Genomic DNA, 17,001 nt, shown 5'->3' on the forward strand with positions numbered 1-17,001 from the left:
ATCCCGTAACAACATTGATTGTACAAGACAGTGGGTCTCAAACTTTTTTTCTCGTGGACCATCTTGTTTGTGAGTGCCCCTGCTAAATGTATACATATAAAAGCAAAGGTCACTGACTCACTCACTCATCACAAAATCTCAGAAACTACAAGTGCTACGCGAGTCTCAAATTTTGCACGGGGGTTCCTTTTAGAGCGTAGGCTCACTAAGACGGGATTTTGCAAAATTCAACCCCTAAGGAGGTAAAACGGGATCCACGCGTACGAAGTCGCAGGCGGCCCCTAATGCTAAATACAGTCAGTAGAATTTTGATTTCTATGAGTTGATGAGGCTTGCGTCCAGCGCCTTCCTGCTACCTTTATGAGGTCGTTGTATGAGAAGATTCATATCTTATAGACCTCCAATTTTTACGAAGATATTACGTGTAGGCAGAGTTAGTATTTCATCATCATCATCAGGTCATTTAGTCACTGCCGGAGTACGACTCTTTCTAAATGACCAGAAGCAATTGATAACAGCATTGTGTTCCGGCAGTTAGTGGTAAGATAGCCAGTTCCTCCGTGGTTGAGGATTCCGAGTGAAGCTCGTTTCCACCTTCGGCCTGATCATCACTTACCATCAGGTGAGATACAGGCCATGACCTTCCACGTTGTGGATAAAAAAAATGGAGGGTTTGGCCTACACTAGCCAGAGGGGTTGGGGATAGGGTTGCCAGGCGTCCGGCTTTAACCGGACATGTTTGGCTTTTTAGGGACTTGTCCGGCCATATATTGCCTTGTCCGGCCTGTCCGGCTTTTGTTAGGCTTTTTATTTGGTTGCCGCGCCAGGTGAAAGTCGAGCCACAGAATCATATGAAGCGATGTTGGATAGCAACCGATGATAGTACTCACTCATGAGCTGACACTAATTGCACCCCCCCCCCCCCCCGTCACATGTCCGGCTTTTAGGGTAAAATGTCCGGCCAAATGAAGCACAAAGTCCGGCTTTTGTGATTTTGGACCTGGCAACCCTAGTTGGGGATGCCTGATACTCTTTAGTTACTTATTTATTTACACAAAATTATTCAGATGGGTAAGTACTCAAGTTTTACTTATAATTGTATTTAATTTCAAATATCCGTAAACAAACGAAAGGGACTATAGTTAGAAGTAAATTGAGGGTTTGATGATAAAATAAATAAGTGGGAAATTGCCTTAGTTGTTAGAATCATTTTGTGATGAATATAGTGAAAATAATAGCAGACCAGTACTGTTTTACAATAATTGTGTCATATTGAAAAAATAGCAGACAAAAGTAGTTTACGATTTAAATAATATAGTAGAAATAACACTCACTGATTAATCACGAAATTTCAGAAACTAAGTATAACACCTACTAACATGATGGACAGGTAGATGCCTTATTGGATGAAGACATCTGCTAAGAACGGATTTTACGAAACTCCATCCCTAAGGGGGTAAAACGGGGGAACACATCCAATGTAATATCACACAGTGTTTTACTAAAAATACTTGCATAACTGGATTGTATTTAAGGTTTAATGTTATGCTTAAACATTAAACCATAAATATAATTTACTATTAAATTATTATCTTAAACACAAAAGAAGTGAAAGTGAATTAAATGATGATACGTTATTCTCGCTTGGTGTTAGAATGTAAGTAATTATTTTAACAAATTTGAGACAGACTACAAAAGGGCGTGATCTTGATTTATTATGCTTCGCGACTCAGCCTTCGTTACTTTACATATTAAATGTATATAGCTAGGTTGTAAGGTAAAGTTTTATTGCTTTCAAGCTTTAAATCTTTATTAAGTACTAGCTTTCCGCCCGCGGCTTCGCCCGCGTGGAATTTTGTCTGTCACAGAAAAACTTTAACGCGCGCGTCCCTGTTTAAAAAAACCGGGATAAAAACTATCCTATGTCCTTTCCCGGGACTCAAACTATATCTATGCCAAATTTCATCAAAATCGGTTCAGTGATTTAGGCGTAAAAGCGAGACAGACAGACAGACAGATAGACAGACCTACAGAGTTACTTTCGCATTTATAATATTATTATTATTAGTATAGATATCTTGAAGACTCATAATTTTACTCATCAAATAACATTTTAATAAATACAGCCTACGTTTTAGCTATTGCAAAAAATATGAAGGCAACATTTATTTACAGTAAGAAGAGCCGAATATACGTAGTCTTTCTTTCTATCGTGTAGGTTTCTATATAATTATATATTTAACTAACAGTTTATGTGTCACATCTGGAAATCGAACCCAGTAGAGTCCTACTCTTTTACTCTTCAACCATTAGTTTACGGAAACAAAACCTAGCTATATTATGTCATGACAATAATTTTCATAAAAACACAGGCTTTTCCTTTTTTATTTAATTCAAAGTCCTAGTCATTGTAATTATGTTATCTGTTTCTCGAACTTGGCTTGACACGCTGCCGCATTTTTAGATAAAACAACACTATTGTAAAAACGAATCACGTTAATGCATTTTTCATCTAGCAGTTAAGCCAATGTTGAACACAGCACCGAACGTGCGAACCGTCTTGTGACCACTCCCTGGGGAGTAGTGGTAATAAACTCTGGACTACGGACGTTGTTGTAAAAAGGGGAATTTCGTATAAACATTCGGGATTAGATGAAGATAGACAAAATAATTGTGCGAAGTTGTTACATAGATTTGAGGGAGATTTTTATGTAAATACATAGAAGGTAATGTTTTTAGTCGTAAAGGTAGCAGGAAATTGCTGGACGCAGGCCGCTACCAACCGATCACTTTAAAAATCATTGGGTGAGGTAATTTAGCAGTGGACATCTTATGGCTGAAATGATGATGATGAACTTTGATTGTCTTTTATTATTGTGTGGGTTGTGACATTGAGAGACTTATGACCTGGTTATCGAACCCAAAATCCTCAAATATTTATTCGAAATCCATCCTGCCATTGCATTGATGGGACTCGAACCTACGATTTTTGTTCGCTGGCCAACTGTTACTGCTGGGCTACTGTTAACTGATCTAAGGGACTTTACATGTTTCTTGCAAAATAGCATCTATTTACATAAGGTGCTTGTGTGAAATAGTCCGTACATAACATAGAAGTCCAACACAGGTAGGCAATTATCAACATTTCAGCCACAGGACGTCCACTGCTGAACATAGGCCTCCCTCAATGACTTCCACATCGCACGGTTGGTAGCTGCCTGCGGTAAAAGTTATAATTGAACAAAATTAATTTCCTATCAAGTTCAATGACACAAAGAAAATGAAAAACCATTTTCATATCATATTTTAAGCCAATAAAACTGCCTATTGTAATCGCTTAGTTAAAAAAAACGGAGGCCAACGCCCGAAAGGTGGTAAGTAAAAAACTTGAGAAAAACGTCCAAAGTCACCTTCGATGAAATTCGTAATGTCTATTAATTCATCCAGTTCACCCGAGTGTTAAAAATAAATTATTCTGCTCAATCGTGGCTAATGTAGTGAAAGAATCCACAATGAGTTTCGTTTTGTTAAGTGACAGCGTTTTGGCTATATTTGGAACTAAAGATAAAATTTTGTCACGTTAAAATTACTTTTTTTTTGTCAAAATCAAGTTAGCAACTGGTTCTGATTGAAGAAATTTTCGATAAAAATACGTTGATATGTTTTATGCTTGAATGGCTAATTCTTGTGGTGAATCAAACGAAATGTTTTAACATTAAGTAAGTATGTATCATTACGTATTGCTATGCATTTAGGTACCTAATGAAATACCTGAAAAAGCAATTTGAAAAGATGAGCAGTCTGGAAAATTTACTTTATTTACAGTCGCAAGCATATCAGACAATGTTTAAGAAGCTACAGTGTTAAGCTTGATGTGCTGTCGTTCGTACTTGTGCTGTAATTTGACATGTAAAGACAATTAACATGACATTGATAGAAATATTTTTCGTAATTTTTCTAGGTCGCAATCCCCTAGTTAGAGTATCACAAGAACTCAACTCAAAGCGAAAACAAAATGTCTCCGTCTCAAAAAATTTAACCAAGTAAACCGCGAAAAGTAAACAACACAAGTTCAATACTTAAATCTTAATATTCCGCCTCTTAACTCGACGTCCGGCATTATATCTCGTCCTAATTTGTGATTTCATAATTGAATGTTATCAAAATGAATGCCCAACGAGGTTTCTTAAAAATTTATATTCTAGCCTCCGTCCTTTTTCCCTAAATTGCCGTTTTTACTGAAACAGACTTTATCTCTGTGTGTTAGAGGCGGGAATCGTGTATGGGTGGGTTTAATGTGATTGTATTTGAGAAGAGCGTTTTTTATTACCGCTCATTATGCTTTGGGTGACGTCCGGGCAGGTGAGGTACCGTTAAATGTTCCGTATATTTAGTTAAGGTTTAAGTAAATAAATCGCCCCCGAAATTTCAAAATTTCGACTTACTACACTTTGCATAGAGACAGTGGAAAATCAACTGATGCGCAATTGTTTTTAGTTTAATATTTTACGATGAATTTTAGGCTGAGTTGTACCATCTTACTTTAACTTTGACAAACGTCAAAAATCTGTCAAACTCCATACAAAAAACACCGCTTATTGTTATATTTACGGTTAAAGTTAGGTGGTGTAACTCAGTCTTCTAAGTTTTCTCGGCATTGTTTAATTTATTTGAAAAGCTCTAAGTTTTCAATGCCTTAGGCATGTAACATTACTTCCTAATGCTATGTAGATAGGTGTCATGTTCGCGTATCATTGTCCAGTTAACGATTTCCTATTATTACGTTTCTACTTGGCAATATAACAATGAATACTGTATGGAATTCCTTTAAGACAATAAGTGGGTTTATTATAACGAGATAAGGTTTACTATCGAATAACGAAATAAAACATGCATTCCGCGGATTTCACACTATTTCACATTTGACAATACCACAGCGTTAGTTAAAACGGTAATGAAAGAGTACTTTCGACCTTATCTGTATCTAGATAAGAGATATTCGACGATGATATATTGTGCTATACAGGGTGGAATTTTGTAATGCCACCTGGAGGGAAAGTACCCTTAATACTGTAGATAGAAAATTTTACTCAATGAAAACATTCCTTTATTTTTGAAAAGAAAGAAAACTGCATTCACAGATTTTCGAAAATTTATTGAAAATTTACCACCATACCATACAATTTTCTGTAGATAATTAAAATAATTTAAGATTTCATGGTTTTCCTTTCATTTGATTTATCAAGTTTGTTTGAGAGATTTCATCCTTATACTTAACCCTAACGATCGATGCAAACAGGGTGTAATTTTTAACAGATTTTAGATGGTTCGATTCCCGAGTGTAGCAAGCAAATTTTTGAAAATCTTTGAATCCAGTTCTATTTCTATTCAAAAATAAAGGAATGTTTTCTTTGAGTAAAATTTTTTATCTTCAGTATTAACAGTATTTTCCCTTCAGGTGGCATTACAAAATTCCACCCTGTATACGAATATAGTTTATGATGTACAGGACAATAGCGGGAGATTAAACGAGATATAAAGAGGACAGTTTTAATAAGACGAGTTGGAGAGCGTTCTTTATTTTATAGGAAGCGATATGCCCGTTGGGAATGCGGTGGTCATATTATATTATATTATTATATTGCGCTAATATAGCATCGCGTATTTGTGTGGACAGGTCCTTATTACGACAGTAGACAGTATTTTAAATAAAACAAAATAAATACTCGTATCTTAGCAGCCAAAACGATTAATTGCTCTTTCATAGAAAAAAAAACTTTGTAATTAAGTACTAATGTGTGATGTTTCATTGTCAAATTAAATTATAGCTATATGTTGTGCTTGCCCTAAGTGGCATAATATGTATATGAGAAATGTTATCTTCATAAGTGTTATGAGTATAATTTATGTATAATATGTTGTGCCTTAATAAATAAATGGAATCGCTGTAATCCTGTAAGAGTCTTTTTCTTTTCGCTACACAACCAAATAAAACGAACTGTGTAGTAAAATAATACCGGACAGAATTATGATGAGCAATAATTACTAAAGAAAGGAATGATCTCATCTAGAGGATGTGAAATGCATAAACCAAACGACCTTCACATTTTTATTATTAACATTCCATTCCCACTTTTCTCGTCACACTCTGATACCATACAAAGCAATTCCGTTCCACTTTACCCAGGATGCATAATTTCGCAACATTTCCCGAATAAAAACGACAACAAACGTCCGATGTCATATTCATAAACAAATACTATCAAATCTAGCATCGCTGACAGAGTTTCACAATATGCTGTCCCACTAACTGTCGAATGCTATTGTAGGTATTGTAGCGGGACAAAAAAGCGGGACAAAGGACGGACTTTGGAAAAGCCTTGTCTAGTTTCTATCTGACACCTGCTACATGGGGTCATAGTGTAGGATTAAGCAGTAAAATGAGTTTCAAAAAGTTTTGGCCGTATTTTTTATACCTAATCAAGATTTTAGAATGCAAATTAAATTGAGAAGAGGAGTTAAATCAGTCTTAAATGCATGAGGATTCGGTTCTCATAAAGAAATATTTAAATGAACTATGTTTAGCACGTAGCACAAACGCACAATAGATTTTGATTAGATTTATTTGAGGGAAACCACATGGATGGACGATATGACATTTGATATCATCAACACAGTCTCTAAAAGCCATTTATAATCAAAATTATATTTCTATCACGAGCCCAGGTTAACAGAACTCATCTACATGATTTTTTCATAATATTCTACTGATATTTTTACACTATGTCGCGGCTTGAAAAATGAATTTAGGACGGTACGTTGCCGTCGGAAATCGCAGAGGATCTCCCAAAACGATGTTAACGTTTTGCAAAAGTGTCGTATCATTCGTATGGGATATGCATCAATTATACATACCATAATAAAACCCTAAGCGCTAGGAGAAACTGGCAATTTCGCAAACAAAGGGAATAAGTACCTAAGTAGTGATTTCAGTAAACCTATCTTTGATTCCAAAGCAAAACTGTAATTAGAATTCGGTCGGTACTGCAAAACAGCGCTTGAAACTTGATTGAAACTCAGTCATAGATTTTTCCCGTGATTTGTTTGTAACATTGTCATTGATTCTACTCTTGAAATTGAATTGCATTTCTAGCCTATTTAAGCAGCTGAGACAGATGAATCTCTGTATTTAAGTCTTTTTTGACATAAGTAGTTTTTAATTGACAAACTTGTCGTAGTCTATAGAAAATTTGAAAGTGTGCAGCCAAATGGACGACGAAAGACAAACTCGCCTAAATGCAGTACCAATTTTCGTCAATAAAGGCTTTTTTTGCTCCCACCTAACTTCCTGATGACAGACGGACAGACACCCTCGTTCATTAGTGTTGATTGCAATTTTACGTTTGATAAAACTCCAAAAGAACTTTCTTCTTTTTCGTACAAGCCCAGTGAAGTTTGTTTTATTTACTTTTAAATGTTTGTAAAACTTTTTTTGAGGAAAATGGTAAATACTTTTTAGAAAATAGGTACTTATATGCTTTTTAGCTAATCCTCGTAAAAATATTTCAAAATAAAATATCTACGTTAGCTAACAGGCCACATATAAATCGGGCTTAAAAATAAAAAATATTGCAAAATTTGTACATTCGAATTCGAAATTTCGAATTGACACTGGCAGCAAATGTTTTTGATCAAAATATTTTACTGTCTTTTGTTCGCTACAAAAGTTTGCTTTGTTTTTTGAGCACAATCTTTATTAAGCATAACTAAATCGAATTTAAAAAATTTGAAATTGTTACTGGCAGTAACGATTTTTTTCTAAACAAATGCTGTACTTGTGTTAGCTTGTATAAAAAAAATTTTGCTTTATTCAACCTCATTTCTTATGCATAAAGAAATAAGTGCCAAAATCAGCAACACCGTTAGGCGTTCCCGCCGGTAATCTTATTAACGTGCACTTACGAAATGAAACCCCCTTTACCCTACATTCAACGAAACAAAGAATAAACGCTTATTGAAGTGAATTTTTCTTCTTATCATGTCTGTAAGAAGCCTGGTGTCGGAATTTATGAGTCATAAAAGAGTGACATTGCTCTATTATGCTGGCGCCTGTTTAAGTCACTTACTCAATTGTCACAAGGTGGACCGATGACCTCAGAAAGGTAGCAGGAAGGCGCTAGACGCAGGCCGCTACCAACCATGTCATTGTGGAAATCATTGAGGCCTATGTTCAGCAGTGGACGTCCTGTGGCTGAAAAGATGATGATGATGATGACTCAATTATCATCGTTCTCAGTCAGACTCTTTCGACTTAATTCCAAAGTAAGATTAAAATTTTAAGTATGGAAACTTTTACAAGAACGACTGTATTTTTTTCCAGTCAGGTAAGTACAAGTAAAGGCGGTCGAAATGGCTCATTTCAAATTAGAACCTTTTTATTAATTCTTTGGCCAGTTTGTAATGAAGGTGCAAGGTTAAAAACTTCTTTTGATTGATTGATCAGCTGCTTGATGACGATAATTGATAAGATAGAATAAGGACTCTTATGGCTTGGAAACAAAGGACTATTTTGCTTGCTCATAAATATCTTCGAGACACAAATACAGTCTTGTTCCTGACCTACATCAGAAAATATGTTAAGCAGTCTAAACACCGTGAAAACATCTGCAACATATTCCTTCCTCACGGGTCCGAAGCTAAATGACTGTAAGCATCTATCCCAGTTTCAATTTATCACCGAGAGATGGCGCTGAATGTATGAATGAATTGAAAGTTAGATTACACAATTTAAATTCCCCCTTCATGCAAAATAGGGACGGAAAGATGAGGTCTGAGGGGGTGTAGAATACATTATACTAGAGTAAAAGGGGGAGGGGGGGTGAAATATTTACCTCGCGGGAGTTTGGAAGTGTGTTCAGCGGGGTAGAGAGAAATCTTAATGGATTATAGTATGATTGGACCTTTTGGTTTACCTGCGGTATTTTGCACGTTTTTTTCAATTCGTTCGCAGATTGGTTTCTATAAAGTATCGGCCTTTTTCTCTTTTAAACGTGGGAGCAATTAGGTAGCAGTTTCATTTTTCTGTCGGACTGGAGCTGTTCGTTTTCTTGTTGCTCATAACGAATTTGGGATCCGTTTTTGAAATAGGATGATTTTTTTGTGTGCGTTTTTTAATTGATTTGATTGGATTGAATCGCAACGTTAACCCGATTTTCTGTATTATCTATGTAGGTATGAAATAGGATTTTCAAGGTTTTGCACGGAAAATATGCCCAAATTTTTTCAACACTTTTTTTCTTCTATTCCCAGACAGGTTGAGGTTCTATTCTCAAGTGGGACATTCAAGTAATCACTTTGTTTAGTCCTCACAGTTTATGTTATTAAATAAGTTGTAGAAATAATTATTAACCCCAGCCAAGAAATAAAATAAGGTTAGCAATACTCTCAAAAATATACAAAATTAACACAACAAAGGTTTGCAGATATTTTTCTCAGTAAAATGACTCACTTCAGAGCTAACCCATAAAGATGTTAATCACAAATTCACACTATTCTGTTCTAAGATGTACTAATTAACTTAACTTTTAAGTTAGCTCTAAATCTAAGTGTGAATTAAGTGAGAGCTGTATCTTAACCTACTATTGATAACCATTTTAGATAGAAAGATACTGGCTGATAAAGTCCCTGATAATTTATCAGGAACTTATCTGTCAGATAAACTTTTACTGCACATCACACTTTAAGGTGTTAAGCTTTTTTTTATAAATTAACCCCTTAATCTAAGTATGTACCATGCTTGAGAATAGTATTTTATGACTACATAGCTTTAGCCCAAATAGTTTATGTATGCTTATACTAATCATCTTACCTAATTATCTTGTGGTTCACTGAACTCCCTTTAAGGTTGTCTACGGTCGTAACTTTTGCTCCACCACCTCTGTTAATTTTATTCGCTTCCATCTACTTTTGCTGACCCTGATGTCTCATCCCTAGTTTTGAAATATAAACTGTATCTACATTGGTTTAAGGTATAAGTTGGATTGTAGTAAAGTATCCCTTCAGATGTGGGAAGAAAGATTAGACCAACAAGAGGTATCTGAGTGAAGTTCAGTGCGTTACAATAACACTTTATTGTTAGTTTAGTAAAGACTAAGTTGGGACTAACTCTCTCATCTAAGTTTATTTATCTTCTTATTATTTATCTTGGTGTTCATACTTTCAGTTGAGTCTTAGGGCATTTTCACCACTTGTTGATAAAGTTCCTGATAGTTTATCAGGAACTTATCTGTCAGATAAACTTTCGGATACACATATTGTATTTATTTATTTTATTAGGTATATACTACAGTTGAAAATCGTAATATATCTTCCACATAATAGCAATTGTATTGATTTCGACTTTGTTAATGTCCATTCATAAGGCAAACAAGTTTTATTCATCATAATAAGGAAGGTAGTCACAAAATCTTTTTGTTCTCGGGGTAAATCCGATTTTATTGTTAATTTTTGTTTGTGTGTTCTTTGTATTAGTAATTTGCCTACTTTTCTACCATTTTTGTTCTAAAATAGCATTTATTGCAACTACCTACGAAACGTCAGCTTTACGGTTTTGTCGAAAACTGACTAATCTTCGTGTTTAGGATTTACATAAACAATTAGCACACAAAAACCGTGTTTGCAAAAACTTATTGAGCTCTTCGCAGAATTTTGGATGACGCGATTGCAATTTATTATTTTGAAGATTGTGGTAAGCTTTCATATTTTGAGTGGGTATCAATTACTGTTAAATTTAAAAAAAATATGCAGTCTGGTATGCTGTTGACTCTACCTACATAGTAGTCTTTTTGATCTTCTGTACTATCTTTCTAGTTAAAAAAGCTGGTAGACTAAAGAGTAAAAGGTGACGAAGTTTCTTCCGGCCCTTCTCAGCACCAACCAATAATATGTCAACCCGAAGTGGTGGTAGAGAAGAGACACAAGGGAAAACATTACCTAGATAGTTTTTACCGAGGTTTTTGAAAAGGGGCGTGCGGTAGATAAAATCTACCACAGTAGACCCAAATTACGCGGGCAAATTCGCTAGCATAGGTAAAGAAAAAGTGGACTCACCTGAACTCCTGGCTTCAGCAGACAGCAGACTTTCCACAAACACAGTCACATATAACAAGAACACTATAGTTTTTAACCTAAAGCACCATCGGCCCACGTTACACCTCCAACTATTACTACTAATCTTATTATTAACCTCATAAGGACTACTATTGCTAGAACATCGAATGGTCGTGCCTCCTCGGTCTTCTAGAAGTGATTTGAGGTCTTGCAGACTTCTTCTTTCGTCTGATATTGAATTTTCTAAAGGCTCCCTGGTCTCTCCCCCTTGGACCGTCATGGTGTGAAGTTTCGCTAGTTCTTGTGTGTGTTTTGGTCAAATCGCCGCGTCATCTTCTGCTCGCATCTGTAACAAGAAAAAAATTGGTTATCATTTGTGAATACTGAGAATATTTTCCCTGTGACGTTGGGTAATTGAACAAAAAATACAAGACAACATTAATTTGACAAAATATAGGCATTTTTTCAATCACCAGGACTACAATCTAATTAAAATAACACGGCCGAGTTGAAAAGCTCTTCTTTTTTTTTAAACCGGTTAAAATAGAAAACTAGGTATATTGAAACGTGTAAGTAAAAATATAGACATTAAAAATTTACAGATAGGTACCTATTTATTTTTATAGCAACGACTGCATTTTTTTATCGTCAAATTGTAAATCCATGTACGTCAAAATTTTTTAGTCTTGACAATTTTCTCACCTAAGAACAAAAGCGAGTTAAGGCGACAATCAACTGCACTTACTAAACAAAAACGTAACAACTTAATGGAGAGGCGCCTTAACCGGAGCGAGGGAGACAGATATATTGACGTGGAAATAAATACAAAACTCTTGCCGACAATCTAATAAGCAATTCATCACCATCTGACAGTATGTGTAATCGAGGGGGTTACTCCTAGGGTTGCAAAAACACAAAACCGCACTCGGTGCTTTATTTGGCCGGACACTTTACCTTAAAAACCTGTCACACCTTTCTTAAGCTTAAGCTATAGCTAATCATAGCTTATTAAAAGCCCTAAAATGTTCTAAAAGCCGAAAAATATTTCATAATAAAAAAATCTGTCATGATTTTATTTGTGAAAAAGACGGACAGGCGAGAGAATATTTGGCCGGACACGTCCGAAAAAGCCAAAAATGTCCGTCTGAAGTCGGACACCTGGCAGCCCTAGGTACACCTGTGTACAGCACATCAAGCGAAACACTGTACCTTATTCGCTTGTAACACGGGCTATTTAACAAAAATGTAAAGTTAAATGTACCATCGTCTATTTTATACTATGGGGTAGATGAACTTATTTCAACAGCTGGGTTAGACTTGTGCTAATGAGCTGCACCGTTCACTCTTTGTTTCTGTCTCTTTTCATCGATAATGAAGGAAACGACATCGCCAGGTTTTGTACCGTTTGAGTTTGAAAAGATAAAAAGATAATCGCCTGCATTCGTCTTTATGGAAAAGATATAATAATAAGTTATCGCTCTTCTCTATGGATTGATATGTTTGAAAATAATGGCCCTGAAACTGAAAATAATGAATCTGAAACAATCGAGGGAAATACAGTTTCGCCCGTATTCACAAACATTACTATAAGGTCTCACAGTGCGCGTGGACGCACAGGGTGACACACGAACCAATCGCAGAGCTCTATTCAACGCTGTGCGTTCGATTTGCTGCTTCATATAAACAGAGTAAATACAAATGAGTAGGTCATCTTCATAGAAACGCCCGAGCGCGGTTTGTATGTGAGCGCGCACGCACACACTGACAAAATTCAGCGCACCTCACTCACCGCTAATCCACGCTAAATTTTGTCAGTGTGTGCGTGCGCACCGCATACGTATTGGTGGTATTGGCGCGCTCACATCCAAACCGCGCTCGGTGCGTTTCTATGAAGATGACCTACTCATTTGTATTTACTCTGATATAAACAAGCATCGTTTGTGAATACGGGCGTTTGTGTACAGACAGTAGTAAATCAGTTTATACATTTTTGTTGCAAATTCGACTCTATTGCAACTACATAAGTCCTTATAGTGTTCAGTTTGACGTTCGTCAATACTTTAAAATAACCACCGTTTTAAAATGTTCTCTGTTATTATTTTATCGGGTTACATGAGGACGCTTTTCACAATGGCCGGTTATTATTAGAGGTAAAATAAGCCTTATGTTTTTGTAATAAGACCTTTGATAACTTTCATATTTTTCCTGAACGTACTTGGATTAAGCTTATAAGAAGATATTTTAAATTAATAAAGAAAACTAGTCTTCTTGTTACGTTACTTTCGTTATGAACTAGAATAAACTCACATGTTTTAGTTTTTTTTAAGTAAAATAATACAAAGAAAAATCAACGAATAGCACCTGGCCTATTTCACTTAGAGCACCTATCGATATTTTTGAAAGGTGCTATTCGTGGGATTATTTATAAAAATATCGCGCAAAATATAGGTACTCTAAGTGGAATAGGTCAGGTGCTATTTATGCGAGTGCTCTAAGTGGAATACGCCGAAAAGGAAAAAATACCAATAGCACTTAACCACCATCAAATACTGGCGTAAGTCCATATTTAATTTTACATACAAAAATGTATACGAATTAGCGCTAGCGATTACAAATTACCTACACTGGGCATTAAGTATTTATGCCAAACTAACTGCCCAGACTTCGTGGATAATAAATCTAGGTACAGAAGGCTCAACATCTATATTTTTAGTAGCCATTTTGCTATCAACAAGATTGACTATCTAAAAAATATCTACTGCTGCTGAAAACGGCACAAATCTGAAATAGGTACTAAGTGAATAATTTTTATAGGTGTACATAATAGGTACTGGCATGAGCCAGTGACTTAATAGAATATCTGAAAATACGGTAAAAATAACTTCAGTCCTGCCACTTTGGATTCAGTTGAGAAACGAGAAAACTTAAAAGTTTCCTGTATTGAATACGCCACTGTTCAGAGAATTTTAATAAGCACTGTTGAATAGGCAGGCCATTATAATTAACGCCCGCCCGCGACTTCATACGCGTGGATCCTGTTTTACCCCCTTAGGGGTGGACTTTCGTAAAATCCTTTCTTAGCGGATGCCTACGTCATAACATTTACCTGCACGCCAAATTTCAGCCCGATCCGTCCAGTGGTTTGGGCTGTGCGTTGATAGATCACTATATCAGTCAGTCAGTCACCTTTGTGTTATATTTAAATGTACAAGTATAATAACTAATATTATTTAAGATAATGTCTTTCGAAGAATTGAATGTCAAGACGTTGCGATTAAACAAATAAATGGTCTTTCTAAGGTCTTAGAAACCACAAGAGAGAACACAAGAGACTGTAAACACAGGAGAAACAACACTATAAATAGAGAGAGAATAGAGAAACCACCTTGATGGGTGGAAGTTTATATGACGTTATACGAGTAATAGATTACAGAAACCAAACGTTTCTGTACAGAAGTGCAACTGAATACATTTCAATTGTGCTGCATTTATTTCTGCCTATTAACTGTTATTACTGGGCAATTTGTCTGTTTGTGCCCGCATGCGGCTTTTGATTAACATAACTTGTTAAATGTGATGCGTAATCGTTTTGACAAACTGAAATAGGGCAAAGAGTGGATTTGACGGAATAAAAGGAACTATCACCATCTGTTGGCTTTTGTACAAATTTTAATGTATTTATAATTTTAACGACGAATATTATGTATAACTAGCGGCCGCCCGCGATCTCGTACGCGTGGATCCCGTTTTACTCCCTTAGGGTTGAATTTTGCAAATTCCCGTCTTAGTGAGCACCTACGTTCTAAAAGGAACCCCCATACAAAATTTGAGACTCCTGGCACTTGTAGTTTCTGAGATTTCGTGATGAGTGAGTCAGTCAATCAGTGACCTTTCGCTTCTAAGAAGGTGACTAAAATTTAGGCTTAAATTGGACTTCCAACTTCACTCAAACCCATCTTAAGAAAGAGAAAACGGACATCAGAATATCCATGGAAATCCATCAAGAAAAAAACTGAGACTAAAAATATCGTCCCTCTATATAAAAGAGCATGAAAAGCCAAGTTATCAAATAATTATGCATGTTTATTTTTCATACCAGTTTCCATGTGAATATAATAAATTAAGTATCAGCTTAGACTAAAACAAAAAGCGCATCCTTCATAAAGTAATTACTTAATCTTCCGTACCGGATTAGACGCCATTTTTGCAATATCCATGTAGCGAAAAAAGACGACTAGTGTATCCCGCACTATGGTTCCACAATATAATTTCATGACGTAGACCCACATAATAATATGGCTACGCAAATCTTACCAAGAAAGAAGAAAAGATCGCCTTAGAGTGACCCAAAAACCTCTTAAGTGTACAAAACTCTCTTTTATATCCAGAACTGTTATACTCTGTAACATTGATCGAAATGCATAAAATGCTTAATTATGAGAAAAAATGCATTCCCGAGGTTTTCACTCTAAGAAGGCGACGATATGCACCCTGAGGGTAAGATTTTTTAAAAGAGCAGCTACACTCCTTTTGTTCACCCAAAACGGAGAACCTCTTGGCCAAAAAAGTGGAATCAGTTTTCACATGGAATCCTCAACCAAAAGAACTGGACCTTGGTAGTTTTCTTTGTCTTAATAAGACGTTTATGTAAAAGTGCACCTTCTGCATGCAAGTTTATTACGATGGTGCTATATGGGATAAGACCGAGGTCCAAGAAGATTAATGAGGCAGCTTTGAGCGCTGGATTGGAGCACCTGGGACTAGCAGTAGCTAAGATAGAACAGCCAACACACTTGAGTGATACAACAAAGGATGTTCTCAGGGTTTATAAAAAAACTTAAAGCTGTTTTTTTAATCTTTTAATAGATTTAATTTCACTAATATTTTGTTAAACGTGCGTTTACCATAATAGTAGGTATAGCGGCTAGCGGATATGAGATATTGTATAACAGTTGAATTTCAATATACCTATCTAAATCAAATCAATCTAAGACTAAGTTTGAGTGAGTGACGTTTTGAAGTAGCTAAAGGATGAATATCTAGTACCTACGTGTATACGTAGGTAGATATAGAAAATTACTTTTAAGTATTTTTAAGTGTTTCTTTAGAAATACTATGAATTTGTGCATTACCCTGTGTATACTGTGTACCATTTTGTTAAGTTATGCTATAATTTTTTGAATGTTTATGAGCTTTTCCTCTCTGCAGTTGACTGGCTGTTATTTCTACGCTGTGATAAGGCCGGACTTGCACTTCGGGGATGCACTCCATTGTGCGAGTTACCTACCCATTTGGAAAAAAGTTACCCCATCTTTTAGAGGATTAGCAATGGGAGAATAAAGAGTCAATTGCACTTCATTTAATACGTTTTCAGTATGTGTATTAAACTTGGCTGTTGTTTTTGAGATATGGTTTTCTTTTAATGTTTTTCTTCGTTTATTTTAAAACCTTCTTTATTAGAGTAGGCGCACACCGTTGATTTTTAGTTGGCCGATAGTTGTGCCCGATTTTAATTTGTATGAAGAATCGGCCAAATCGAATCGGCGTAGTGTGCGCACTCCCATACATGCCCATACTGATCAACTGCCCGACTAAACTATCGGCCGACGAAAAATCAACGGTGTGCGCCTACTCTTAATGTGCTTGATAGGTCTAGGGAAAAAATGGAGCAATGTTGGGGAACATGTCGCTGACCAACTGTTTTTGTCCGTAGAGCGTCAACACGAAACGTAAAATGTTTCAACACTGAGGGACAGTTTGGGTCAGTTTGGGACGTTGCTGCAAGATGTAGAATCTGAGTTGCATGAGAAATTTGTCCCCTAGGCCCTAGTGTATCCGTGGCTGTAAGATTTCATGCTGCCATTGTTTTAATCAAAACACAAATACTTCTTC

At 36.0% G+C, this 17,001-nt stretch overlaps 1 protein-coding gene across 1 annotated transcript in view; it reads right to left on the reverse strand.

Moving 5' to 3' along the window:
- Positions 1-17,001, reverse strand: part of LOC135084273 (latrophilin Cirl) — a 418,461-nt gene that overhangs the window by 154,109 nt on the left and 247,351 nt on the right. The window contains exon 2 of the mRNA XM_063979064.1: positions 11,110-11,455. Coding sequence (XP_063835134.1) covers positions 11,110-11,389 — 280 coding nt within the window. The 5' untranslated portion in view covers positions 11,390-11,455. The remainder of the gene's footprint in view (positions 1-11,109; positions 11,456-17,001) is intronic.

Source organism: Ostrinia nubilalis, chromosome 25 (assembly GCF_963855985.1).
Source record: "Ostrinia nubilalis chromosome 25, ilOstNubi1.1, whole genome shotgun sequence".
Taxonomy (NCBI): Eukaryota; Metazoa; Arthropoda; class Insecta; order Lepidoptera; family Crambidae; genus Ostrinia; species Ostrinia nubilalis.